This window comes from Scleropages formosus, chromosome 1 (genome assembly GCF_900964775.1).
Source record: "Scleropages formosus chromosome 1, fSclFor1.1, whole genome shotgun sequence".
NCBI lineage: Eukaryota > Metazoa > Chordata > Actinopteri > Osteoglossiformes > Osteoglossidae > Scleropages > Scleropages formosus.
Genome location: NC_041806.1, coordinates 38,998,182 through 39,025,389, shown reverse-complemented (window position 1 = coordinate 39,025,389; position 27,208 = coordinate 38,998,182). Strand labels below are relative to the sequence as shown.

Sequence of the window (27,208 nt, the reverse complement as noted above, 5' to 3'; positions counted from 1 at the left end):
ACATTGACGCTGCAAGTGCGCCTGCATCTGTTAGGCGGAGGAGAGGTCTATGGTTGTTGTGTCCCTCTAGGAGGTGTCAGTTGCTTTGCCCTCTTATTCCTAACCATTGCTTGTTAATCCTGCACAGTATTATATATCTTTTAATCCGTTTCCAAGGAAACAAGAACTTATGAAGCCAGGGATATGAACTTTTAAATGTGGAACAAGTAAAGATGCAGAAAGTCAAGGGAGGTCATTTCTCCACTTCACAACAATCTACATCTATTTTGCAATTTTCTTGTCTTTTTAACTTTTTGCAAGATTTTGAGAATGATTTATGCTTCCATTTTTTTCAAATGTGCACTGCTCTTTTAAAAATAATAAAAATAATATTGTGTATTACAAAAGTGATGATGAACCATTTCTAATCAGTGGTGTTTGTGATGGTCAACAAAGCTAATTTTTAAAAATGATGAATACCATAAGACTGGTGACAGATATGCCCTACAAACATCCTGGGTATAATTCACCTCTCTAAAAAAATAAGTGATGAAACACTGTTTGCACCAACTGTATCTGTATTCAGAGTCTCCTTGTTTTAGTGCATCTTGTTACCAATATGTTTGTAAGAAAATTTATCCTACATCCTCTGATTTAAACCTTGAAGGTAAAGGGTTTATATGATAGGTGACGAAGCCGAGTGAAGACCTGGATCATGGAAACATTGCTGTAGCTCCTTCCAAATCATCTACTCTGTGGTACTGCAGTTGAAAAAAATGGATCTGACAGGCATGGAACTTATTCACCAGCTTTTGCAGACATCCTGATCTGGGGCGATCTGGATAGCAGCATTTTACATATCTCCTAATCCATTTCCACACCTAACATGTGGCAGCTGAGACTGCTCACCCTCTTGTTCACAAGGCACACATCTGCTGATGGTTTCCGTCTACTGTCCCATTGCTCTGGACAAACCACGGTATGGAAATCAGCTATGAAGAAATTCACCTTTTTTACTGCATATGTCTACCTGCTGAAGGAAGTAGCCAATTAGTCTCCATTCATCTGACTGCAGATTACAGGATTTCTCATATTACTTATGAAACTAGAAAGGTGTTGATGTTGCAGTTACATCTGTTTTTCCTGGGTTCCATGTTTGCCAATTATGATCTAAAGTATAATATTCCGCTATAGTGCAGTTATAAACTATTTTATATTTTTAATTTTATCTTGTGTAGTTACATAAAGACTCGTGACAGTAAGAGCTGTAGAATTTGTAATATTGGCTATATTAATATTAGTAGAAGTCCTCTTTGCAGCACTTCAAGTAGGAAAAGAAGAAAAATGAGGGTTAGCAAACAGTGACATCTTTTGGCCAAGTGTGGAATTGCAAGACGGTATTTAATGGCGGTCCACTAGTACTAACAGCCTTAGGTACTAAAGAGGCTCTTACACCGATTTAGGATTTTCATCAGGAATATTTATCTATAACTTTCATAAACTGTTTTAAATTTATTGAACTATTCACGCAGATTCCTTGAATTAAATATGAGTATATGTGCGCACGCAGCTGGCACATAGTTTTCTCCTCCTTTGGTTTCTGCAGATCAGTTATCAGTTACAAATATTGTTTTGCCGTGCCAATAAGAGATATTAATGTTGTTTTCTTTTATATTCCAATGTGTATTTTTTTTTTCTTTCGGGGAAAGCTTCTTCATAACACAGGCTGCATTAACTGATATGAATGATGAAATAAAGACATTCAGGCTGGCTTCCTGCAGAGCCCATCAGGATCAGCGGGGAAGCAGATGCGAAATGGATTGCCTCATGTGCAATTCCTTAACCACACATTGTGGGAGAACCTCTCAGTGATTTATAAGCCTGAGAGTTTAATCAAACAGTACAGAAATACTGAACCTTTAAAAGCACAGTATGTATTGATTGTGTTGAGGGAAGGTTAATCTTTTTTTTTTTTTTTTTTGTATACAAGATAAACAGGTATTGTTCTATAATTTAACAAAAGTGACTCAGTCTAGGTATCTCACTAATACTTTCTTCCTTTCTCAAACCCAAAGAGAATATAAACTAACGTAGCGTATTCATATTGCTAAAAATGAGTATCAGTAGCGGTCTCCTCTTCAGTGGTTTTGGGTTTACGTGATGGATAAAGATTTCAGTCTTCTCTATGGCTTCCGAAAGATGTTATGAGATGCCGGAATGAGCATCTGAGTATTTATGTGTGAATGTGCCTGCATACATATATTCTGAAAATGCTAAAAAAAAAAAATAGTGGTGAAGAAATACATGGATTACTTCCTGTACAAGCACACCACCAATTAAAACTGTGTAACCTCTGTATTAAACCAATAGCCCTGTTGCTAGGCAACGGGCACCACGAAGAGAAAGGGTGTCAGTTGTTTTGGACGAGCTTGAGTGAAATACTCACCACAGTGGGTCAGGCAGCAACAGAGGGTCCTAAATATAGCAGAACAGATAGTAATGTAGGCGTGAAGAGAGCAAATCTGTTTGCCAATCTGCCTCCGGCAGCCGAGACACCCTGTGCATTGTGATTTGACACCAGAAGGCCTGACGTAAATATTCACCACGTATTAGCAAGAGCTGAACAGGGCATTGTTATTAAATATATATATATATAGCTGTTGTTTGCAGGATCTCACCATCTCTTTCCGTCATTCTCCCGCAACGCAGGTGAGGATAACCACTGTATCGTTCTCTCAGACTCCATCTCGACTGCTCGATACCGCCCCATGTTCTCCCACCTCCTACTTCTTGTGTAATTTAACAAAGGATTATACTGGGAAACTTCCGGGGAGAACTTAGCACTGATGCATGGTCTTGATTTTTTTTATGATAAGCATTTCTATACACCCACAGCCAGAGCTCGCCCACTGGGTCTTAAGGGTCATCTCCTCTGTGAAACTAACATACATCACTGCACAGCGTCATTATTCACATTACAAATATGTTCCTTGCACTCTGTTATACAAGGCCTTTATTCCTCCATAAAAATCCCTTTCTTTGGTAACATTCTGAAGCAAGGAAAACAGCAATCTTAACATCCAGCAATGTGACATTAAAATTCAGCTTCTTTTTCAGCCTTATTTGTCACTCAGCTGAAAAGCTCTTTGTGGAGGCAAATGGCATGTCATGTAATTATGGGAAATATTGATTCTTACGATTGTCATTTGTCTTCAGTAGAGATTCCGCTTTGGAGCTCAAGCTCAGTAGGACTATGGGACTGGGAGCTCTTCAGCTGGAGACACAACCATGCAGAGAACAGTTGAGACTTGTCATGCTCCTACCCAACATGACTGACAGCCCTGTCTCCTCCATGGGACTTTTGCTTTGTTCGCTGTGGCTGAGTCATTACATTGCGGTGCTATGGTAACACATTTCCAGACACCCTGAGCTCCAGACTGCCCCGGGAAAAAGTTTGAACCGTGGTAAAGAATAGGCAAAAGATGGACCAAATCCAAAAGATGCCAAAGGGGGAAGAGCGCCTGCAATGGCAACACTGTGAATCCTGTAACTGGGTGAGTCACCGGCTTTGGGGAGAAACACTGAATGAAACCATTGTGTCACGAAAAGCCATTCAAAGGTAAAAAGTAACCCATAAAATGAACAGCCTATTCCTCAACTGTAGCACTTACAGTCAGTTCTTTTGTTTCTTGGTCCAACCGACAGCGACATAGGCTCTGCACAAAGGGAGGTGCCGTCATTAAACGTGTTCCCGACCCCTCGCTGTCCACAGAGCTCTACTGCCACCACCCTTCAGGCATTCTCCACACCACCAGTGGGAGTGAGGCTTCAAACTGACACTGGATGCCTCAAATATCAGAGCTGTAACAGCAGACATAATGGTCCAGCGAACAGATCTGACGACACAGCTGTGGCCCCGCCGTGCAGCTCGGATGAAGACATAGAGTAAATATTGATGTATTCCCAGACTGCAGCCAAATCAAGACCAAGACTGACATTTGGTTAGGTTCAGTTAGGTAAGGTTTCTAGCGCCTTATTTATCCATTTATCTAGGAGAACTCCTTCAGATAAAAAATGACAAGGACCAGTTGTGATTTAGCGGTATGTACCACACACAGATGGCCATCCGTCTGGGTGCAGGTGCCGTGCACAGTGCTGCCTTTGTGTGAGCAAACAGAGGCGAGGGGCTTTTTCACATCCTGGTCGAGGACTGGGGCGGCGCTAACGTGGCGAATTTCCAATGAACTGGTCATACCACTTCCTCTGCAAACTTAAACCACAGATGCCGTGTGCATGCGCGCATGCGACGTTGCACGATCGCACACTCGCTGCGAGACGGATGGCTGCTCTTCCGCATGTTGGATCGGTGACATTCGTTTCATGTGACTCTCAGTGCTCCGGAGAGCTCTACGTGATGCACATCCGCTTCATAGGCGGCTAGCAGGTGGGGCGGATTATAGAACCGACTCGCGGGTTCCTCTTCCTCTGCTCTGATCGCTCTCCGTCAGCATCAGGGAAAGGAGAAAGTACTGAAGTTCCACAGCTCCCCCTGAGATCAGTTTGTGCTACAGCCTTCTTCCGCTATACTTGCCTGGGATTTTCGAAAAATCGTTTTAGACGAGACTTTTAACAAGGGTAATCCAGGTAAATGGATATAACCCGTTCCACATGCACGCCTATGGAAAGGATTCCATTCTAGGTCAATTTTCTAAGTCACTGTGTGACAACCCCAGCTTTAATCCTCTCCGGGGCTATCGCTTCTGAAATTGCATTACATTATTTATTGCTCAGCAGGCACTGTTATTTAAAGCTAATTACATGGCTTACAAGCAGATGCCCCTCCTGGGATTTGAACCTGAAACCTTTTGGTCAGGCCAGTTATAGCAGAAAACTGGTGTGTAGAGATAGACGTGCGGGATTCAGTCAGCATCCCAGAGGGCTTTGCAAAGCCAAAGCTGAAGTTCACGACAGACCCTGTGAGCACGGCTGCGGTGTTGCCGTTGCGCTGGCCCGTCAGCCATGTGCGGTCTGCTTTCTGTCAACCTGACAATATCTGCGCTCCCACAAAAATGGTATGTGGCACACCCATGTCAAGGCCTATTAGACACATTCTTTCTCAATGCCTGGTGCGGGGAGTGTCTGTGGGATTCTCACACTGCCTTTATCTCCGCAGGAGGCTGTAAATATATAAGATCAGCCAGGGTGCATTAATTACTTCATACGTACACAAGCCTCAGTGGTCCAGAGATTATCCTGGATGCTTAGGCTGCGAGACAGTGTTAACACTGCATAGGACACCAGCCCATGGCAGGGAAATCTTTGTCTCTCTCACACACACACACACACACACACAACATCAATGGCAATGCTTGGCGGAAACACGTGTCTTTGAGCTACGGCAACAAACCTGAAAGAAACCCGCACAAACACAGGGAGAGCATACAAACTCCACACAGACTGATTCGAACCCACGTACAGCCCAGTAGCTACAAGGCAGCAGTGCTAGCAGTTGTGCCGCTGCGCGACACTAATATAGAGAAGCTCAGCAAAGGTAAATACTTTCATATGTACATGTTTTTAATAAAAGGATGTCTATGCACCGCTATTGCTTTCTGCAGAGAGCAATGAAAGACTGTGACTACAATGTAATCGTGCTCTTAGCCCGGGACCCCTCATTATACCTCCAGTATGAGATGTAATTAGTGACCTCATTGCAAAGCCAAACAGCAAATGGAGCTTAACTGCAGCTGGTCTTGCTCTCCTTTTTGGTTCACCTCAAACCATCTCCATGATGTCACCAGGACATATACAGAGGTTTCAAAATAAACTGCTGTTCAGACCGCTGTTGTTATGCATTTATGTTCTATTTGTTTACGAGGCCTCTTAAATGGAGCAATTTAAACCCTTCGGTCATGGTTCGACCACATTTTCTGACATCATCTTAGCCTGTTTGTCTCAGACACTCAGCTAGGTCACAATGTCAACAAAGCATTGCAGAGAGCTGGTTCACTTCACTATGGATGGGACCTTTGACTCAGCTCTTACTGACATCTGATTTATAAGTAGCTGTTGCAGATTTTTTCTTTTTAAATCACTGGTTTATTGCATTTTATTTTCATTATTAATTTCATTACGCTCTAACAATTTTATTTCCAGTGGACTTTATGATTTGTCATTTCTGACCGTGCCAATTTTTCATTCAGCAACTTTACACAAGAAAAAAAAAAACCCCGGTTTGGATTTGGAGGTGCGTACAGGGGAAGTGGTGGGCGTCACCCTCCAGCTGGAAGAACACATTTCAGTTCAAACTCTTTTACAAGCGTGCCAGAACTGTAGGTTACGGCTGTCGCCACAATGCTTTTTTTTTTTTTTTTCTTCCCTTGTTCTTGGCAAGCATTCCATAAATTCTTTGAACAAGCTTTTTATTCAATTGGTTTTTATCAAAGTGGTGTTAAAGAATCCTACCATGAATAATAACCCAGAATTATTGTTTCCAGAAATAATCACTTGCGTGGCATTATGTAAATAATGGAAGTCGAAAATGCCAAGTGAACACATGGGCTGCCTTTTCCTTCATTATGCACTGATATGAAATTAATGTACAAGTAAACAAGCTTAGACTAGGTGAGAAAGGGAGATTTTCCATCCTGAGTGAGTTACATGTGTCTACGTTTATAATACCAAGATCAGCGTTTTATTATTCTTCTTACTAAAATGTTCTGATCTCGAACGGATAAAACAGTCTGAAATTAAGAGGGATGGCGTCACACTTTGATCCTCCCTTCACAAAAACAACATTACCATCATTTTGAGACTTTAGGAATGACAAGAATCAGAAGAATTGCGCATGCATGTGATACAAATCACAAGCTTGTCATTGCTGTAAAAACAAGGTAATGTTACTATAGGGAAATTGCGGAATCTTCCTTATTTTCTCTCTTTCACAATCACTGTATTTCTCTTCTTTCTCTTATAATTTAAATTTTGAAAAGTAAGAATTACAAAAACGTAAATGTTGTTTATATACAGCTGTACGTATATAACTAAGCCAGAACATCTTTTGACACGACAAGGTCAAAAGAATGTAGGTGTAGAGACAGCGCACTGAGGGATTGAAAATATGCCCACAAACATCAGGGTTAACAGGTTACAGTAGATTACAGGTGTGATCATGTAGCACGTTCCAATAACTTGGAGAAACAGTCAGAAAGTGTTTTGCTATCTGTAACTGAGATTATTGCCTGGCTAAAAAGAGGAAGCCATACCAACCACATTGATCCAAGTATAGCAGGGTCCCTGGCAGACATTTACAGTTATTTGCTTGTTTGTCAGAATGTGACAACCAACAGCTTTTTTTTTTTCCTCCAGCAGAATGAAGCATATACACACACACACACTTTCTGAACCGCTTGTCCCATACGGGGTCACGGGGAACCAGAGCCTACCCGGCAACACGAGGCATAAGGCCAGAGGGGGAGGGGACACACCCAGGACAGGACGCCAGTCCATCGCAAGGCACCCCAAGTGGGATTCGAACCCCAGACCCACTGGAGAGCAGGACCCGGTCCAACCCACTGCGCCACCGCACCCCCTTCAGAATGAAACAGTTAAATCCTTTTATTTTAAAAATGAACGTTTGAACAAGAATTCTGCAAGATGGCGATGCAGTAGCGCGCAGCGGCCACTTCGAGTCCTTAAATATGATGCATGTTACATGTAGTCTACACCAATTGGGAAACTCTTTTTTTGCTCAACACCCTGCTGCCTCCCAACGCTCACCTGGCACAGTCAAACAGCTAACCCGGCATGACTCCATACACTACAAACTGCCGACAGTTCACAGCCCATGTCCCCGTCCGCGTCCACGTCCTGTCCTGTGTATTTATTTACTGTCTTGTACTCCTCTTCTGTGTCCCACCATGGTCTCCGAAGAAACGACATTCCGTTCCACTGTATACAAGCTCTATAGAGGAATGACAATAAAACAACTTGAACTTGAACCGGAACTTGAGAACACCAAGTACCGAGCACCGTAACTGTACATATATGTATGTTTGTGGAATTAACTGATATGCAAATTCATGCAATTCCACCAGTGTTTCACCTTTTTCTTTCATAAAAAAACCAATCCATTGGCGAGCTATAGCAGTCTGTGCTTCTGTTTCAGGTAAAATTTGTAGCGTCAAATTTAATTTCTCTCAGGTGAGATTTACGGAAATGTTTCCCCTTTTCTGTAGTTTGCAGGTTTTACCATGGCTATTGGGAAGGAGGTAAGTGGACATTTCCTTTGTGGAGACAATAAATAGATTTTTTTCATTCAGCTGGCAGCACCAGAAAGCTTTTATAGACAGAGGTGAAAGGTCACAAATTGACTGGGAGAGCTGGGCCAATCTATAGTACGCTACGTTCAGGCAGCCCATTTCCCAATTCATGACCGGAGTTTAGGACATCTAGTCCTCCTCACCCGAGCGTGACATGCGTGTACTGGATTCGTTACACGACCACAAAATCCATATTTATGACCAGAAGCTGGTGTAATGTTTTGAGCTCCCACCTTTGAACTCGTAGGTCACAGGTTTGAATCACACCTCCTTGAGAAGGGAACTTACCGTAAAAATTTCCCAGCTGTACAAATGGGTGAACAGTTGTAGGTAGCGAGACAACGCGAGATGTGTTGGAGAAAAGTGTCAGCTAAATGAACACACGTAAATGTTTAACAGACTAAGGCCAGGTCTTACCTGCCTGCAGTGTCTGTGCACACAATATGTAACCTTGTAGTCTTACCATAAGGTACTTTGTCCATACAGTCTGTTCCACTCACTGAGCCATAACATCTGCTTTAATACTAGTCCATCTAACATAACCAACATCATCTGTGCCTTAGCAATCACACTACTGATTCAACTGACTGAAGTGTCCACATCTGAATTGCTTTTATAAGGAATACACAGCAACTCTGTGTCCAATGTGTGCCCTCTGCTCCTCTTTCTCTCTGTGGTCAAGCGAGTTAACAAGGTGTTCTCCTTGAGCAGATAGTGTGTCATGTGTCCGTGTTGCCATGGCAATGGACCAGTTCTAAGGGAAAGGCGTTCGGCACGAACGCTGCGTACAGAGCGCTTCCATTGTCCCTCTGGCACAGGCGAGCGAAGGACTTTCTTCTAAAGACACCATTTTTTAATATGCATCGGACCGGTGCAAAGCATGAAACAGATCAAGCAGGAGGAGCGATAGGATCTGCGTTTCACCTGGATCGCACGTTCACCAATTCTGCATACCATGGAAACCAGGACAGGAAATGATTCTGGACAAAAAAATGACAGCCTTTCACAGCTATCAATGAAAATCTATGAAAATGCAACACACATCCAATGAAAATTCAGGGGGCTTTTGGCTCCACAATCCTAGAGTGCAGCAGCAGTGAACCCCCACTCATTGGACCACATCACAAATAACTAGAGTACCAACATGATGGACCCTGTGCTTCTCACATTTCAAATGACAACAGTGCTCGCTTCTGAAACCTCTGAAAATGATCATCGTCAACATCTTAACTACAAAGACATATTGCAGTGTTTGTTTATTGCCAGTGTTTTCCATTTTGTGACGTCACTTCTCACTATTATATTGTGTTTGGAAAACACTCTGTCCTTATGTAAACATTAACATTGCTTTCCAGGGCTTTTTCAAATCTGTGTCATTAGTGTTCTGATTTTTTTTAATAACACTGGCTATTATTTGGGGTCATAAATTACACACGTCCAACTCGACATGTAAAAGTCTGCTTTTGTATTTCATCCCCTAAAACATAAAGCAATGGGATCAGCAGAAGAACAGAAGAAAACATGTTCCTCAACACATTCAAGTTTTTGATCTTATCTTGACCATTTGGTTTTATAAATGTGCAGAACTAACAGTCAACATCTTAAAACTCCACCAAGAACTGAATGCAGCTGAGTTTCATTATGGGCTTTAATATAACGGCTTGTGGTTCGGCATCAATGGCCTGGCGAGGTCGTAATAGAACCAACCCTCCACAAAACAGCGAGAAGCCCGTGATGACGCAAAAGCCTTTTGTCAGTAAATTTTATTCCCTTGCAAGAATGGTTAGTAAACATGATTTCAAGTAAAACATCTGTAAAGCATTTACATTTCACCCAGAAACAAAAAAAAAAGGATGACTGCAGCAGACTCACATGGCCATTTTTTTGCAAAATCATTACAAAACATTTTCGATTCATGAGGAAATTATCTTAAGAATTACAGCAGCTGACTTCGAAGTATCTGAGCACTTAACCCATCCAGCGCTGATACATCTCTGAGTCAGTCCGCAAGTCCCCACAGGACTGGGCGAAAAGGAGATCATGTTTAAAGATGATGCTGATTACATACTGAGAACAGATCCATTTTTTGTGTTCAAAGATGCTGGTGATTATTTACGGAGGATACATAGCAGAGTATTTTTTTAATCTTATTAACTGTGTTGTTTAAGGAAGCTGTGGTCAGTTTGACACTTCAATGGTTTTATACGCGACGTATGTGCGTTTCGGGGCGCAAGGGTTGAGGGCAGAGGTCTTTGTGCAGGATGCCGCTCTGGGGCGGTCTTTCCTTGGTCTGCTGAGTTTCAGTCAGTCGCACAGCTGCTGGGAGACTCTTACTGGAAGAGCTGAAAAGCCCCCACCCCCCCCAGCAGTGTGCCTTAGCCCAGACACACTCCCAGCTCCCCTGCTCTCAGCCCAGCTGCGAGTGAGGGTGGACCTTCTGTGTAGCGCTGCTCGAGGAATTTCGGGGAAGTCCACATGTGGAATACACCCTGAGCGCCAGCAACCCGCTGGAGATGAGGGCCCATCTGAGACAGTGAGATAAATCTTTCTCAACAGTCTGCAGCTTTTCCACCCCGCATGTAGTAATACGAGGAAACAACGCAAGAAATCAAAGCCAAGGTTCACAACTCACATCCCATCCATTTCCCTTCCCCTCCCAGAGCAGTTTAACTCCTTAACATCAGGTAAGCATAAAAAGTCAGTTTATCTTTCCACCATAATTAGTGGCCTAGCTTCATAACCAAAACTCTTTGTCAGTGATGACTGGAAATTCCCCAGCTGTTCTTGTACAGATGATGATGTAATAAAATTTGATGGACTAAGGGAGTCAAACTCAGTCCCTAAAGTGTTATGTCTGTATAGCATCCGTCTTTCCCCTAACTACACTTTTATCTCCTTATCATCTAACCTACTTTTATTTCTATAGTTTTTAAATGGTAAACCAAAAGCAGCTGTTGTGGGCTGTATTTCAAATGTATTGCATCTTGCTGACCTACATTTGAAGAAATGTATAAACATAAACATAGACTTTAAGCATTTACAGTATTAGGCTAACTGAGTTTCGTGAAATGAAAACCCAGGAAACAGATGGTTATCCAGGAATTTGTGTGCTGTGCTTATTTAAGGCCCTACCTCATCAGCACTGTGCACTTTGTTCCAGTTATACACAAGAAAAGTCCAATAAATTATCGTTGGAACATATCAAGTTCCCACAAGAATAATAGGTAATAAAAAAATGACAGTTTTGTTAGAAAAAGCAAAGGATAAGGAATTAATCAAACAATAACTGAAATACATCTGTGACGTGATAGCAAAATGTTCTCTGAAGAGTTTAAAATCTGCAATGAAATGACTAATCAATAATAAACACTACAGGGTGTTGAATATGGGAACTGTGATGCAGTAGGAATCATAATGAATGAACTTCTAACCTGAAGGTTCGCTGTTCAAGGGCCAGGAAGTGTAGAGTTGTGCTACATTCGAACATTAACATTAATTTGAGCCCGTGAAATTTAAAGCTATTAAGCCAGTATAGAGTTTTAAATAGCAATACTGGTCCTTCTTTCTGATGGAGCGTAAAATAAAGATGTCTTCTTTTCTTTACATCCTTGTGCAATAGATAGAGAGACATAAAGACAGAGACAGAGATGTGTGTTATATCCCCCTTCATAGAATGTGTGATCATATTTTCAGATTATGAGCGTTTGCTCCATCTGAGCCCAGATGGTGCTGCTGAACAAGCCAGTCCCTCCGGTCTCCAGCATTACTTTGTCCATGGAAACACACCTGCACTCTTGGACACCGCTACTGCTGCGCTTTTTGGAAACCTGTAGCAGTGTGGATAAAAAAAAAAGCATTCAGTTAAACTGCAGACAGATAATCACATGGCACTATAGAGCATGGACTAGAAATTAATTTGTTTCCTTACATTTCAGATGGAGTTGCTTGTCTATGTGATATAAGGTGTTACACCTTCATACAGGATTACAATGGAAAGATGAAGGAGGGATGATGGGTGATGGAAGGCTGATGAAGTTATCATATCATGATGAGGGGTTCATGGGGAGATGATAGGGCAGATAAAGGAGCAATGTGGTGATGAGAGTAAAATGAGCCACTGATAAGCTTGTGATGAGAGCAGATTAGGGTGTAATAATGAGGGGCATGAAGGGGTGATGAGGGCTTGATGAGCAGGTGATGGGGATGGTGACTTAAAGCTAGGATGTGATGATGAGGAGTTAAGGATTGATGGGCAGGTGGTGAGGGGTAGGATGGAGGGACGAGAGGGTGAAAGAGGTGGTGGGCGAGTAATGGTCAGGGGTGCTGGGGGTGCGAGGGAGTGATGATGAGGGGTTGTTGAGTGTGTGATGAGAGGTTATGATGAAGGGGTTGTGATAAGGCGGCGATGGGTGATAGATGGTGACTGGTGGAGGGGTTGGTGAAGAAGTAATGAGGGAGTGGTAATGAGGGGGCCCTCAGTGGTGGTGGGAGTGGGGGTGAGGGATCGATGAACAGGTGGTGTAAGGGTAGGATGGGAGAAGAGGAGGTGGTGCTGGGGGAGCGGTGAAGGAGCGATGATGGGGGTGATGAGGGAGAGTAATGATGGTCATGGGGCCGATGATGAGGGGGTGGCGGTGAGGACTGTTGCAGTGACGCAAGCGCGGCTGAGCGCTAATTGATCAGTAGGAAGCTTCTGGGTGACTCATTTGCAACGGAAAAGATGTGAAGTAAGAAAGGTAGGAGCGCGCGGACAGCCCGGGGGAGGGGGAGGGGTTGTGAAAAAGGAAGTGTTTCGTAACAAAGAACCTTTATAAAGTACATTTAACTAACGTAAGAGGCGGTGACTCACTGCAGTTTCGGGTCTGCAAAGCGAGAGACGAACTTCACACGCTCCTCTGTGTGAGGAAGGTAAAACACAGCACGTCGTGCTCACACACACACACACACACACACGGTGACATGTCGCTTGTAGGATTTACATAAAAGATACGAACGACGTGACAACGGGGGACGCGGACGCGTGTCGACGACGGTCGATCGGCCTCACGTCCGTGTTTTATGTGACAAACAGACGCGCGGTTATTTATGCACATCCTCGCCCACGAACACACACAGCCTTTGATTTCGCGAGTAACTAACATGAACTGACTGATTTGTTGTTTGTTTTTTTTTTCTTTTTTTTTTTTGTATTTTGCCTGCTCCTGTCTTCGGATCCGAGCGCGCGCAGCTAATCTCCGCTTTTTTTCTTTTTTTTTTTTCTGCTTCTCTCCGACCTTTTCTCTCTCGGACCATGAACCAGAAACATTCGGGGTTCCGCGGGTCCCGCTCCGTCTGCAGCCGCGCGCCTCCTCCTCCTGTCGAACCCGAGCAGGAACCCGAACCCTTCGCGAGCTGCTGCCACCTCCTCGAACCCGCCGCCTCGAACCCGCGACTCCCGGTAACGTGTCAGCGGCCACGCTTTGCTTCCTCCGAGGAATCCTCGTGCATGTCACAGGCTAGTTTTAACCTGTTTTTGTCTGCCAAAGTGACTGAGCAGAGTGTTGCATTAACACAGTGGTTTACAGTGGTTTACAGTGGTTTACAGCGAAGCCAGGTATTCGTGCTGTAGGGTACGACAACAGGGGTGGGATTCGAACCGGAAACCTTCAGGTTGCAAAGGCGATGCTGTGAACCATTTTTTGATTCTTATTATGCTTGCAACGTACATCTTACGTGTCGTGGGAACTTCGTGTTCAAGCTGCGCAATACAGCACTATTATACACACAGTACTGGGAGTAACTGTAAGGTACCGTACTGTACTTTCAGCGGTTTGGGGTGGTAATATTTACTGTGCTGTTGAGTGTTGTGCACGCCGGGGCCGGACCCAATGTCCTCCAGATGAATCCGACACAGATTTATACTTTAACGATTGAAACGGACTGTGGAAACTAAACTTATTTTCCATGCTGAAGTTGGTTATGGGGACAAATTGATATGTTACAAACCGACAGGTCGTTGCATAGAAAATGTTACCCACAAAGTTAATATTTATTCATTTTAATTTTTAATTTTATTAGTGTGTGAGTGACAGAGTGACCCGTTGTCAGTAGTGTATCTAGCAGTGTAAGTTACCTTGGTGAATAAGGTGTGTGGGCTCATAACACTACAGAGTTCATTGGAAGTCACTTTAGAGAAAAGAGTCTGCTAAATAAATAAATGTAAATATAAAATATTTCAAAGAGGGGGCTGGTCATGCGCCCGTACCTGCAGACCTTCTTCATTTTTTTTTTTTTTTTCCAAAACTGCTCTTTATTTTTCTGATTTTAGTTGCAAAATGTCTTCGTTTGATTATGAACGAGGCCGTGGTTGTGCATGTTGGCGTAATTGCGTGGTCCACGTTATGAAAGATTACATTATGAAACTGACTACTCAGCGTATCAGTGACGGTGTCGAGCGAAGAGAAACAGGCTTTTTGATAGAGACATGGCGGGGTGGGGGGTCATGGGGCCGTTAAGCACAGGCTGAAAAAAAACACTACCTAAGTAAAAATAATTTCTTAAAAAAGGATATAAAAAATTTATAAGCTCCCACAGACAGTGACATAACGGAATCAATTTTCAGCGCAATGAAAGGAATAGTTTTCTCCTATTTGTGGACATGGTCCTTATCTTGATGTTAAAGTGCTCCGTGGTCTACGAAAGAAACTCTGGATCAATTTGGATCAATACGATGTTCTTGGAAGAAAAAAAAACTTTTTAAAAAGAAAGAATCTATCTATGCAGCATGATGGCTGGCAATTCACTGCACATAACCTACAACCAACGCAAATGCCTCATAATATGCGATGCCTGGGAACTGAATTTATTATTTTTTTCATATAATATTCTCTGCGGTGGCACAGCGGGTAGCGCTGCTGTCTCACAGGGCCTGGGTGGTGTAAGAGGATGTGGGTTCGATCCTCGCTCAGTCTGTGTGGAGTTTGCATGTTCTCTCTGTCTCTGCCTGAGTTTTTTTCGGGTGCTCCGGTTTCCTCCCACAATCCAAAGAACTGCTGTTCGGGTTCCCCCATGCTGTGTGAGTGAGAGAGAGAGAGAGTGTGTTACACGGATGTACGGATGAGTGACCCATTGTAAGTAGTGTAGGTAGCAGTGTAAGTCACCTTGGTGAATAAGCTGTGTGGATTGATGAGATAGAGTTCATTGGTGGAAGTCGCTTTGGAGAAAAGCGTCTGCTAAATAAATGTGAACTTTACCAACATGAGTATAATGGTGGCTGCTATTACATTCTTGTCTGTGCAAAGGAAAATCCTACACAGCGAATATTAAATTGTTGCGGTGTCACGTGTCGATTGTGTACTTTTAATCTTTTAATCGCTTGTGATTCGCGTGGCTGTACTTTGTCTAGCTCTGCTGAGGTATTTTCTCTAGGTCCACACGGTGGCGCTGCTGTGCCTCGCAAAGACTGTTAAACGATTAGTGACCGAAGTGTAGCGCGGCAAACGCGCCTTTTACTGGTGAATAATTGTCCGGTTAACTTTATAATCGCTATTTTTTTCTGTGAAGGGTTTTATTTGATTGACCAACTTGAATTTGAAAAAAAAAAAGCTTCAATAATGCCTCCAAGAAAAATATCAGGCTTTATAAATTGGTGAAATTTTGAATCACCTGAAAAAATCCAACCAGGATCAAAATAATAATGAATTTGTCCTTCAACCAACAAGGCTTGCATGTGGTTAGAGCTCTTATGATTAAGTGTTTCTTTCACCTAACACTGTTGCTCTACTACATCCTGCTGTCGCCTTGTTCACTTTGTTTTGCTATGATTGTCCGATCCAGTTGCGTAACACACATTTAAAAAAAAACTCACATTTTGGTACATCTTTACACACATCTTTGCAAAGAAGCATGGTGTTATTTTACAAGGTGTGATTCACTGTTCATATGTTTTATGTCTTCAAGTGTTGTTGGTGTAATGAATACTATTTCCAAGTCTCGTTTTAAACTAAAGAACAGGAACCTAACAGATATATGAGCCAATTTTCCTTTTGTGGTGGTCTGTGTAGGCAGACCTGAATGACCGATTTCCCAGTGAACTGGCAGTGTCAGTTTATTTTGTGATGAGCAGTTTGTTCCTCCTATAGCAAACCATAGTAGTCAGAAAATAAACCCAAGTGGTAATTTTCCAGCCTCATTTCATGGTATTTTGTAACTCTGTTAACTGAAATGATGGTCCTCGGTGTCTACATTTTCCAGCTGTCATTATGCGAACACTGTATCCTCCTCTTGTGCTAAAATAAAACAAACCTGCCAAAGCAGAATGTTGTAAAATTAATAAACATAGGCAAAGTTCAGGATGAATGGGATCTTTTGTCTTCTCTCTTCATCGTCCTTCCATCCATGTTCTGCAGAAGTGTAGAGTCAACATGCCTGTGTCCAGTAGCACCTTCATCCCGACCATCAATGCCATCACCTCCAGCCATGATCTGCAGTGGATGCTGCAACCTACTGTCATCACTGCCATGTCCAGCCCCCGACCCAGGCTGCACCCCTATGACCACCACGGTCCACTTAGTCAAACCCGGCCTGGTGTGATCCGTTCTGTTGGGGATACTCGGGTCCGATGCAAACGGGATGAGCAGGTGAGATGGGAACTGACACCTTAGTGCCATACAACACAGTATATTATACACTGGGGCCTCACCTTATGAACACAGTTGGGACTGGAAGTCAGGGGAAAAACACTTTTTGCCATTGATAAATTCCAAATAATTTATGTCTTTCAACTTTTTAACAGATTGTTTTTTTTTTTTTTTTAAAAAAAAAAAAGCTCATAGGTGCAATACAAATTACTCTCAAATGCTTCTATTTGTGTATTATCAAAAACCGCTTGTCCAATGTATTGTCACAATGTCTCCAACACAAAAAAACCAAAGTACACCTCCTGATGTGATGGCCCTTCCTCACAGTGCAACACTTCTGTTTTATTATTTATTCATTTAAAAAAAAATATTAAAACTGATAAAAATGTGTAATTTCAATCCCATTCAAAGCTTTTGACCAGTTCATCTCATCAATGATTTTGCTCGATGTTTGTATGCTTTGGGCTATTTACATTTGCATTTACATTTCTTCATTTAGCAGACGCTTTTGTCCGAAGTGACATATATCTCAGCACAAGTACAATTAGTGCATTATGTTAAGAGAAAGAGACATGGCTGCAGACATGAAAGTCTCAAGCAAACCTAGTTTGTTCCCTACCACTTGCTGCACCGATGTTCATCGTTCAAGTAGGTGCATAAAACACAGGATAGACAAATTCTTATACCCTTCTACCAATTTTTTTTATTTTTTTAATTTTCATCATCTGCGCAATCAATAAAAGCTTAATAAAACAAATGATCCATGATTTTATATACAAATTAGGTTATTGTTGAGCAACATTAAAAAAATTAAAAATGACAGAATAAAAATACATGAACCACTATTCAGTGAAGATTTTTGCTTGATTCGACTGATAAACACATGAAAAGTTCCTTATCTTACTACTGATCACCAAATTCAGGAATACCAAACAGTAGCTGTAAATACTGTCAACTCTGCACAAGGGCCTGGAATGAAGGACTTTTCAAACCGCTTCTTTTTCTCTTATGTCTCAGTGCATTATGCTGCCCACTAGTGGTGGACATGAGAAACGCGGGTCATATTTGCTCTGCAACAGCCGGAAATTTTAGAAAATGGAAAGGTGAAGAAAATGCTATTGGAAACCAAATCAATAAGCTAGGAAATATTTGTATTTTTGAAAATTCATGACTTGAATGTTTGTAACGTTTGAGGTATCAGCATGCTTAGGTGACCTCCCTCTCAGAGCACATGTGTTTCTGTGTATGTTTTTTTTTTTTTTTTTGTGTCTGTATGATTCCCTTCCCTTATAGTGCATGTGTCTTGTGCTCTCAGCTCACCCCCGAGGAAGAGGAGAAGAGGAGGATAAGGCGTGAGAGGAATAAGATGGCAGCTGCAAAATGCCGCAGCCGCAGGAGGGAACTAACTGATCGACTGCAGGGGGTAGGTTTTGCTATTCATGTTCAATACTTAAATGATACATGGTCTGTAACATGGGTTCTTGTCAACCTTAGTATGTGTGGAGCTCGCATGTTCTTGCCATGTTGTCATAGGTTTCTTCTGGGTACTCTGGTTTCCTTTCACAGTCCAAAGACATAGAATGAATGAATGCATGGGACTGTTATGCAACGGACTGGTCCTGTCCATGGTGTACTCTGCCTCGCACCCTGTGCTTCCAGGATAGACTCCGGACCACTGCAATCCAGCCCTGGAGAAGTGGTTATTTATGATGGATGAATGATGAATGAATGTTCTTTAGTGGTACAACAACAGTGCTCCTCAAATCTCAACTAGCAACAGACAGGCAATACTGATGATAAGCTTAAGATGATCTATGGCAGTGATGAAGCTCACAAACTATATGCACACAGGAGACGGAGAAGCTGGAGGAAGAGAAGGCTGGTCTTCAGAAGGAAATTGAGACATTGCAGCTGGAGAAGGACAAGCTAGAGCTCGTTCTGGTGTCACACAAGCCCATCTGCCAGCTGGCCCACGAGGACCAGTCACAGGATTGCAATTCCCTGGCCCTCGCTGGGTATCGCACCCCAGGCGCAGTGGTGGTGAAGCAGGAACCCTTAGAGGACTTCTACGAACAGGAGGTGGCACTCTCTTCTCACAAGGTCCCACCATCTGTCATAAAACCCACCGCCTTCGAAGGAAGAGCATTAGAGATGTACTGCCCGGATGGAAACCGCTTCAGTGTTCCTGTTGCAGAAACTGCCACCCTGGCTCTTAGACCTGCAAATCCCAGCCCCATGTTCACCCACCATCAGCTACCAGAACAGGATGGTTCCTTGCCAGGTCCCAAGGCCAGATCGACAGCCCACAGCCAGCACAGCTCCCACCAGGACCAGGCCCCAAACTGCCATTCGCTCACACTGCTTTGACCAGTCCCCCCCTTTTTTTTTTTTTCCTCTCCCTCCACTCTTTTTCTAAGGCAGCAAAACTGTGGCTTGTAAAGGGGTATTGGGTCAGCTGGGACTCAAGAATACAAGTTCAGATCTCTTCTGAAGAAAAAAATGCATTACAGCACAAACTTCTTGAACTACAGGACAGAACTAATGACAGCCAAGACATTCAAGGGCTATAAACAGTTTTTTAAATAATTTTTTTTTTTTGTGAATTTAGTATGTCCCTTTTCTGTATCTTTCTCTACATTTTCTCTCATTGCAAAGCAAACCGAGGCAATAGCTGCTCAGCAATATCTGGTTATATACTGTATGTTTCACTTCTGGGCTTATTAATATCAGATCTGAGGACAGAAAAATGCACACAGGGTTTACTTTTTGTTCTGCGAAGTGCAGTGTTGGACTGTGAACAAAATAAGGTTATAAATATTTAAGATATTCTTTTGTTATTATATGAGAGGGGAAAAAAACATGAAATCTTGTTAATTTTCACTTTTGTAAAAATATTAAAAATACATCTCATTGTCTGGTAAAAATATTGCCAGCATTTCCAACATTGTTTTGCATTTTTACAAAATTATGTTGAGTGATGTACTGATTTGGTGACAACAGTGGAAACAGAATAACAATTTTGCTTATGCAGCAAAATGAGAGACCTGCTGTTATCAAGTGAAAGAGGAGACAGGAAAAAGAGGTTCATTTGGGAGGCATCCCTACTATAGGTGTAGCGCTTACCCTATGGATCCAACCCTAGGTTCCTAACTCTATGGCCACGGAACAGTCTGCAGCCTGACCCTGAGGCCTTCGGTAGAGTCCGTAACCTGAGTAAAACACATGCAGTGATGCGAACGAGGTCACTGACCTCTCACTTAAAGGCTGCAAGTTCAGGCCCCAAAAGAGACCCTGCTGCAGTATCATTGAACAAGAGAAGTACAAAAATCTTCAGGTTTCTCTCCATAAAATAGATGACTAAACTTCAAATATCAAGCAGTGTAGTTGCAGCGGGAAGCAGGCTTAGATATTTCTCAGTTTTTCCATATAAAATATAATATTTGTATATTCTATGACACCCAGTCATTTCAACAACTCAGCATTTCAAACCCAAACATCAAACCCTCACGTCTCATTTTCGTGGTCTTCAGCTGTGGTTTCCGTGGCAACACCAGTGTAGAAATGATCTTTTATTAGTCCTCCCGCAGTATAGTATATAAAGCTCTTGATGAGTTCTTTCAAAGGTAGATATGAACTCTGTTACACCTTCAGAGCTCTCAGTAAAGCACACTAAATCGATTTGCGGATAGCAGCCTGGCTGCACTCGCATTATCAGTTAATAGAAGTGGCGTCTACATAAAATGGTAGGCCTGATGTACTACGCTGTTTGCTTTGTCTATTGCAACAGGTAAGGAATGAATATACAAAGAAGAAATAGGTGTGCCTGTGACTGTGTAGAGTACACACACACACATTGACTGAAAGCACTTGTCCCGAGAGGGGTCGCGGTGAGCCGGAGCCTAACCCGGCGACACAAGGCGCAAGGCTGGAGGGGGAGGGGACACACCCAGGACGGGACATCAGTCTATCACGAGGCACCCCAAGCAGAATTCAAATCCCAGACCTGCCAGAGAGCAGGCACACGTCAAACCCGCTGTGCCACTGTGCCCCCTATGTGTACACTACCTACTGTGTTTCTTTCCCTCATCTTGGTATGGAACAGTAACGTGTTCGGCACTAGGTGGCACTAAAACGCATTAGTGAGATTATAAATTCACAATTTCATTCCAAACAGTAGATCCCCACTCCACCAGCAGAATGGTGTGCTCAGCTAATAGTGTTGACACTTTTTTAGCTTAATAGTGGGCGACTGGTTATTTTAGCAGAGAGGTTCAGCAACCAGAGGGGCAGACAACTTTAAGAAGCTTGTACCTGCATTGACTCAAGCTCCCAGGAGCCGTGATGCAAGGCCATTCCATTCCAGACATTGTTATTATGTTACTTAACCAAGTCTTTTTTCAAGGAAACCTATCATTTCAGTAACTTATACAGCAAGGTATTCTAAGTGGTGCAGTTTAGGTGAAGTATCATGCTGCGGGTTACTACGTCCTGGAATGCAGGTTGCAAGTCTATGTCTTTAGGTACTACTTTGCCTGTTGCCCCATCTAAGCACAACGTCTGAGAGAATCAGGCTTAACCATGGGTGGATCCAAACACTCCTCACATGTCAAAATACAAAGGTGGCAAACAGGCACAGTGAGCCAAACACGGTGATGTCATGAGAGTATTGCAGGATACAGTGTCGTACGGGGATTTGGCTCGTGTCTCATCAGGGTGGAGCCGCTGGAGGCCGCGACAGATCTCGCAGACCTCCTGAGCCTCCCCTTTCCCTTGTGCAAGCAGATGACTTGCACAGTAACGCCCATGGCAGATCTCACCAAACTGGGATGAAAAGCAAATCGTCCACATGTGTAAACAGAGCTCATGCTCTGTCTGTATCAGCTCTTACTCGCCCGCGATGAGCCAGAGAGCCCCTTTCCTAGAGAGTCCCTTCCTCTCTAAACTGCAAATCTCCATCAGCATGTGCTATGCTTCCAAAGTTAACTGGGGCCAGAAGGTAATGCAATGGTTAGAGTCGTTCATTTCAACTCAAAGGACCTAGGTTTACATCCCTACTCCCGCCGTAGAACCATTGATCGGGTTACCCTGAAGTACCCCAGTAAAAATTATGCAGCTACAAAAATGGGTAAATCATTGTAAGTAGTAGACAAACGTAACACTGCAAGCCGCTTTGGAGAAAAAACATCAGCTAAATGAATAAATCGTAAATTGTGGAGAAGTTTCAGAGAGCTGTTAAAAATTAAAGTGAAATATTGTAGTGCTGCTAACAATGTACAATAAATTCAGGCAGTAATACCAGTCAAACCAGATCTGTGTTGGTCAGTGATTATAATATTGTGCGATTTCTGTTTCGTATCAATGTTTCTCACCTTGGCACAGTGGATGCAACAAAATATTATCTCTGAATTCAAAAAGATAACCTGAAATAAGAAATATTTGTTTAAATACAGTTTTATAAACATATATATTCTGCTTTTTATTTGCTGGCTAGAATGAAATCGTTCTCAACAACATGACTATTCTCTTTGGCCTCCTGCAGGAAACAGTGGCACTGAACACTCAAAGAACACCAGGAAAAGTAATTCCTGACCGGTGGAGAATGTGTAAAGCAGAGAAATCCTGCGCAGGAACCTCTTGCACAAAGAGTTTGCCTGCCCGGAAATTGGTTTGGCCTTTGCACTCAATTCTAGGGCAGGCGTGCCCTTTACTCAACTTTGTACTGAGAGCACAATGCCTTTATGCCCGCTTGGCTTGCAGGAATCACATTTTGTTGTTTTACTCGCACTACCTGCACATGCTGTGACCTGTCATATTCAGTACTGTACAAAAGTTTTAGGCACTTGGGGAAAAAAGCTGTAAAGTGAGAATGCTTTCAAAAATAATGCTCTTAATTAATAAACTTCCTACAAAGCTTAGTAACCATCCCTCGTCAACAAGTGCTCGGTACAGCGGGTTTGGCTGGGTCCCACTCTCGGGTGAGTCGGGGGTTCGAGTCCCGCTTGGGGTGCCTTGCGATGGACTGGTGTCCTGTCCTGGGTGTGTCCCCTCCCCCTCTAGCCTTGCGCCTTGTGTTGCTAGGTTAGGCTCTGGTTCGCAGTGACCCTGCTTGGGATAAGTAGTTTCAGACAGTGTGTGTGTGCTTTCTTTCTTTAACAACATACAAAACCCTTACTGTAATACTGTAACTTCTTGCAAAAGAAATGCTTGGAAATGTAAAATATGCTCTTTCCTATTGCCACTAATGCAGAAGACATTAAACAACCGTCTAAAACAAATATTTCTGTGAAACATCTAAGTGCCTAAGACTTTTGCACAGTACTGTACGCACACATGTATTTATACAGCCAGTTGTATAGATGAAAACAGAGGTCAAGTGAGCAGGTCAGAGCTAAATCGACAGGTTAGCCCAGTATCGGGTAAAACAAGTGCACAGATGTGACCTGTACAGACGACTGTGAATCGGTCATAGTAAGTGGGTTGGACAATTAAAAACGGAAACAGCATTATGGTATCAGAGCTATTCTATGTTCTTATATGTATGGTGCAGTTAATTCAAGATTAGCAAGACACACCTTCCTTACTTTCCAAATATGATCATTTCCAGAAAGTTAAAGATAAGGACGTTTCTCATTTATTTCCAGATCTTATTTCCAGTCGCTGTTATGAGAAACAGCAGAGGTTAATATGAACTCTGCTGATAACATTGTGGACACACCTGGGTGTGTGTGAACAGCAGGGAGTCTGTCATATGGGCAGTTAGGAGCCTCTGATGAAGGGCAGCGAGGAGTCATTGTTTCTCTTCATTGGAAATCACACAGACTTCTCCGTCCCACATTCTATTGATCTCAAAGCTCTTCTGCCACGCAACTCAGTCACACCACTGTGACATTTCAGCTTGGAAGGTATGGATAGGTGGTGCACGGTGGCGCAGCGGGTTGGACTGGGCCCTGCTCTCTGGGGAGTCTGGGGTTTGAGTCCTGCTTGGGGTGCCTTGCGATGGACCGGCGTCCTGTCCTGGGTGTGTCCCCTCCCCCTCCAGCCTTACGCCCTGTTGCTGGGTTAGGTTCCGGCTCCCTGCAACCCCCTATGGGACAAGCGGTTTCAGACAGTGTATGTGTGTGTGTGTGAGGTATGGATAGAAAAACAAGCTCTGAAGAAACAAAGGCATGGAGGAGCTCTACAGTTTTATTGTAACAGGCACGTTAGCTGTGAAAAACTCAGTGTTGTAAAGATTCTGGTTCAAGTTTCACAAGTGACCCCGGAGTAAGTGCTATGCAGCCCAACTTGAACAATGGTGACCACTCAAGCACTTTTCATGGTGATGGTGGAAGAAACAAACTGACTGCTCTTAAGAACCACGCGTCTGGATCTAAGTCTCTCTTTCTGCTAATGTAATGCACACATTGTGCATTATGCATATATTCACTATGCATAATGCACAACATTTCCGATGAGATGTATGTTGCTTTGGAGAAAAGTATCTGCTAAATGAATAAACGTAAATGACAATATGGAAGTTGTTTCCCATTGCCTTTTTGTCCACATGTTTTTAATTGCAAACACAGGGAGAACATCCACACTTTACACACCTTAAACTGGGTTTGAACCTATGGCCAAAACGTGCAGCTCAGTCACTATGATGAACCAGCATTACGTGAACTTGAACAGCTTGTGTGAAAACACAGGGTGTATCTTGTAACATTATCACAGTGCCATAATGATGCAGATAAACAATGAAGATGCCAGTCAAATTTGTAATGAAGCCTTGGCAAGTGTGCAAGTAGATTTGACACATCAAACAAAGAGCCCTAAATAGTTTCAATTCAATACAGTATGTTACACTACATCACTTGTAAACGCACCCTTAGTTGGTGTAAATAAGAAAAGCTGATTATTTTCTGATGCGGAGGTGTCCGTTCACAGTCAGTCGCCAAGAGCAAGGATGTTACAAAAGCTATTGGCATGTATGACTTTCAAGGTGTGCACATGCATACCCATACAGTGACCCCCCCCCCACACACACACACACACACACACACACACAAATGCAGGGAGGCTACTTCAGTGGACCCAGCTTTGTGCTCACATTCTTCCCGCCCATCTGCTACATTTAACACTTGCTTCTCAACACTACAAAGTTTCTCTGCTGTATCTCTACTCGTGTGAGCTTTCACAAGATGAACGTTGCACCTTTCCCAGTCTTCAGAGTTCAATGCTGGTGATGTATCTTCACATAAAACAATACTCATAATATGACTTGTGCATTTAACATAGTATTCCATGTGGGTCATACATTAGCAAGAAATACAGGTTAAGTGTCAAGAAGCTAATTTTTCATGTCATTATTAGATGTTACTACACATAAGGTGTAGAGGAAAGATTTATTCTAGCAGGACTAAAGTAATAATTATGAACATTTTACACGCATCTTATTTTCCTCTTCTTTCATCTGTCATTGTATTTTCTCAAGAATGCCCACTTCTACAGAATGGAAAATATTACAAACAGATGCCAAACAATGGCTAGGAGGGTAATGAGAGTGTTTTAGAGTTTGTTGTGTGAGTAGGTTGTGCATGACATGCAGTGAATGTAGGATGTATAGGGTGTTTTACAGTCGTAGGTTATTTTAAGGTGTGTTGTGTGTGAAGGATCAATAGGGTGTTGAACTGTAATTTGAAATGAGTATGGTGGGAAAGATGTGTACCACATATCAGTTGAAGAAGGTGGTGCAGTGGGTTTGGCTAGGGCCTGCTTTCTGGTGGGTCTGGGGTTCAAGTCCTGCTTGGGGTGCCTTGTGATGGATTGGTGTCCCATCCTGGGTGTGTCCCCTCCAGGCTTATGCCCTGTGTTGCTGGGTTAGGCTGCGGTTTGCTGCAACCCTGCTTGGGACAAGTTGCTTCGGACATTGTGCATATGTGAGGTATAGGGTGTAGGACTCAATCTCTCCCAAACAGACATCCTTCACCTCCCAGGTGGCCTGTCTTCCTGTCGTGAACTCTCTATCAAACTGGACAACCCATTCATTTTGCCAGCCTCCTTGACTAAGAGCCTGGGAGTGATAATTGACTCAAATCTGTCTTTCTCTCAGCTCATCAGAGACACAAACCAGACCTGCAGATATATCCTGCATAACATCTGCAGGAAGCACCACATTTATCAGCTGACTCTACACAACTCCTAGTCCTGGTGATATCCTGCCTGGACTACTGCAACTCTCTTCTGTCTGGCCTTCCAGCTACTGCTATCAAATCTCTACAGCTGATGCAAAACGCTGCTGCACGAGTTGTGTTTGACCTGCCAAAGCGTTCCCACGTATCTCCTCTCCTTGTCTCTCTGCATTGGCTTCCTATAGCTGCCTGGATAAAATTCAACACTACAGTTATGGCCAACAAAAGCATCAAAGGGACTGCTCCCCGATATCTACACACCGCACATCTCATACGATGTAAATGTTTTGTAACAGTTTTGTGTATCAAACTCGTCGATTAATTGATAAACCTTTAGGCAGATACTCGTGTGACGTACATTGGTTCATATGGTGGAATGCAACAAATTAACTGTGCTTTAGAATCATGCATCTGCATCTAAGTCTCTCTGTTGATGTAATGCGCTCATTATATTTTTCAGCGAGATGTATGTCGCTTTGGGGAAAAACGTCTATAATAAAGGTAAATGTAACGTAAATGATGTGTTAACATGTACTGGGTGCTGTAGGCTGTGTAAGGCTGAGTGTAAGATTTATAGAGTAGAGTATGGATATAGGGTATGTTCACAATGTGTAGGCTGTAATATTTAGAGTGTATAAAAGATGTGCAGGGTGTTTTGTGGCATGTACAGGGTTTCAGTTGTAAAGGTGTTTAGACTGCAAGATGTGTAGTGTATGGAGAGTGTTTGTTATGTTTAAAGATTTAAATGATGCATTGGGTGTGCAGAGTGTTTAAGACATATGGGATGTGTAGAATGGGATATGTAGGGTGTAGTAGAGTGTGTAATACATATAGGCTGCAGTAGTGTGTGTACAGCACTTGAAGGGCATGTGTGGAGTGTGTATTGGGTACGATGTATGGATGAGTGACCCATGTATTATGTAATGTTGTAAGTAGCGTATCTAGCAGTGTAAGTCATGAGGGCTGATAACACCACAGAGTTCATTGGAAGTCACTTTGGAGAAAAGAGTCTGCTAAATAAATAAATGTAAATGGAAACATAGAGTGTGAGGGGTGTAGTAAATGTGTGTAAGATGCGTTGTATACAGTATGCTGTGTAGGGTCAGTGTAAATGACACCCCAC

At 42.8% G+C, this 27,208-nt stretch overlaps 1 protein-coding gene across 4 annotated transcripts; it reads left to right on the top strand.

The window, feature by feature from the left end:
* The first annotated feature begins 13,111 nt into the window (after window positions 1-13,111).
* LOC108929100 (fos-related antigen 2-like) lies at window positions 13,112-19,456 on the top strand. 4 transcript variants are annotated; one of them, XM_018743437.2, is made up of 5 exons: window positions 13,112-13,208; window positions 13,600-13,737; window positions 16,688-16,918; window positions 18,234-18,341; window positions 18,770-19,456. In XM_018743437.2, exons 3-5 carry the CDS (start codon window positions 16,703-16,705, stop codon window positions 19,283-19,285), a joined length of 840 nt encoding a protein of 279 aa, XP_018598953.2. In that variant the 5' UTR covers window positions 13,112-13,208; window positions 13,600-13,737; window positions 16,688-16,702; the 3' UTR covers window positions 19,286-19,456. The 4 variants fall into 4 exon arrangements, with proteins under 4 accessions (XP_018598953.2, XP_029114083.1, XP_029114072.1 ...); XM_029258250.1 differs by lacking the exon at window positions 13,600-13,737 and having other exon boundaries at window positions 13,121-13,208; XM_029258239.1 differs by lacking the exons at window positions 13,112-13,208; window positions 13,600-13,737 and adding an exon at window positions 13,739-13,794.
* The last annotated feature ends 7,752 nt before the right edge of the window (window positions 19,457-27,208 follow it).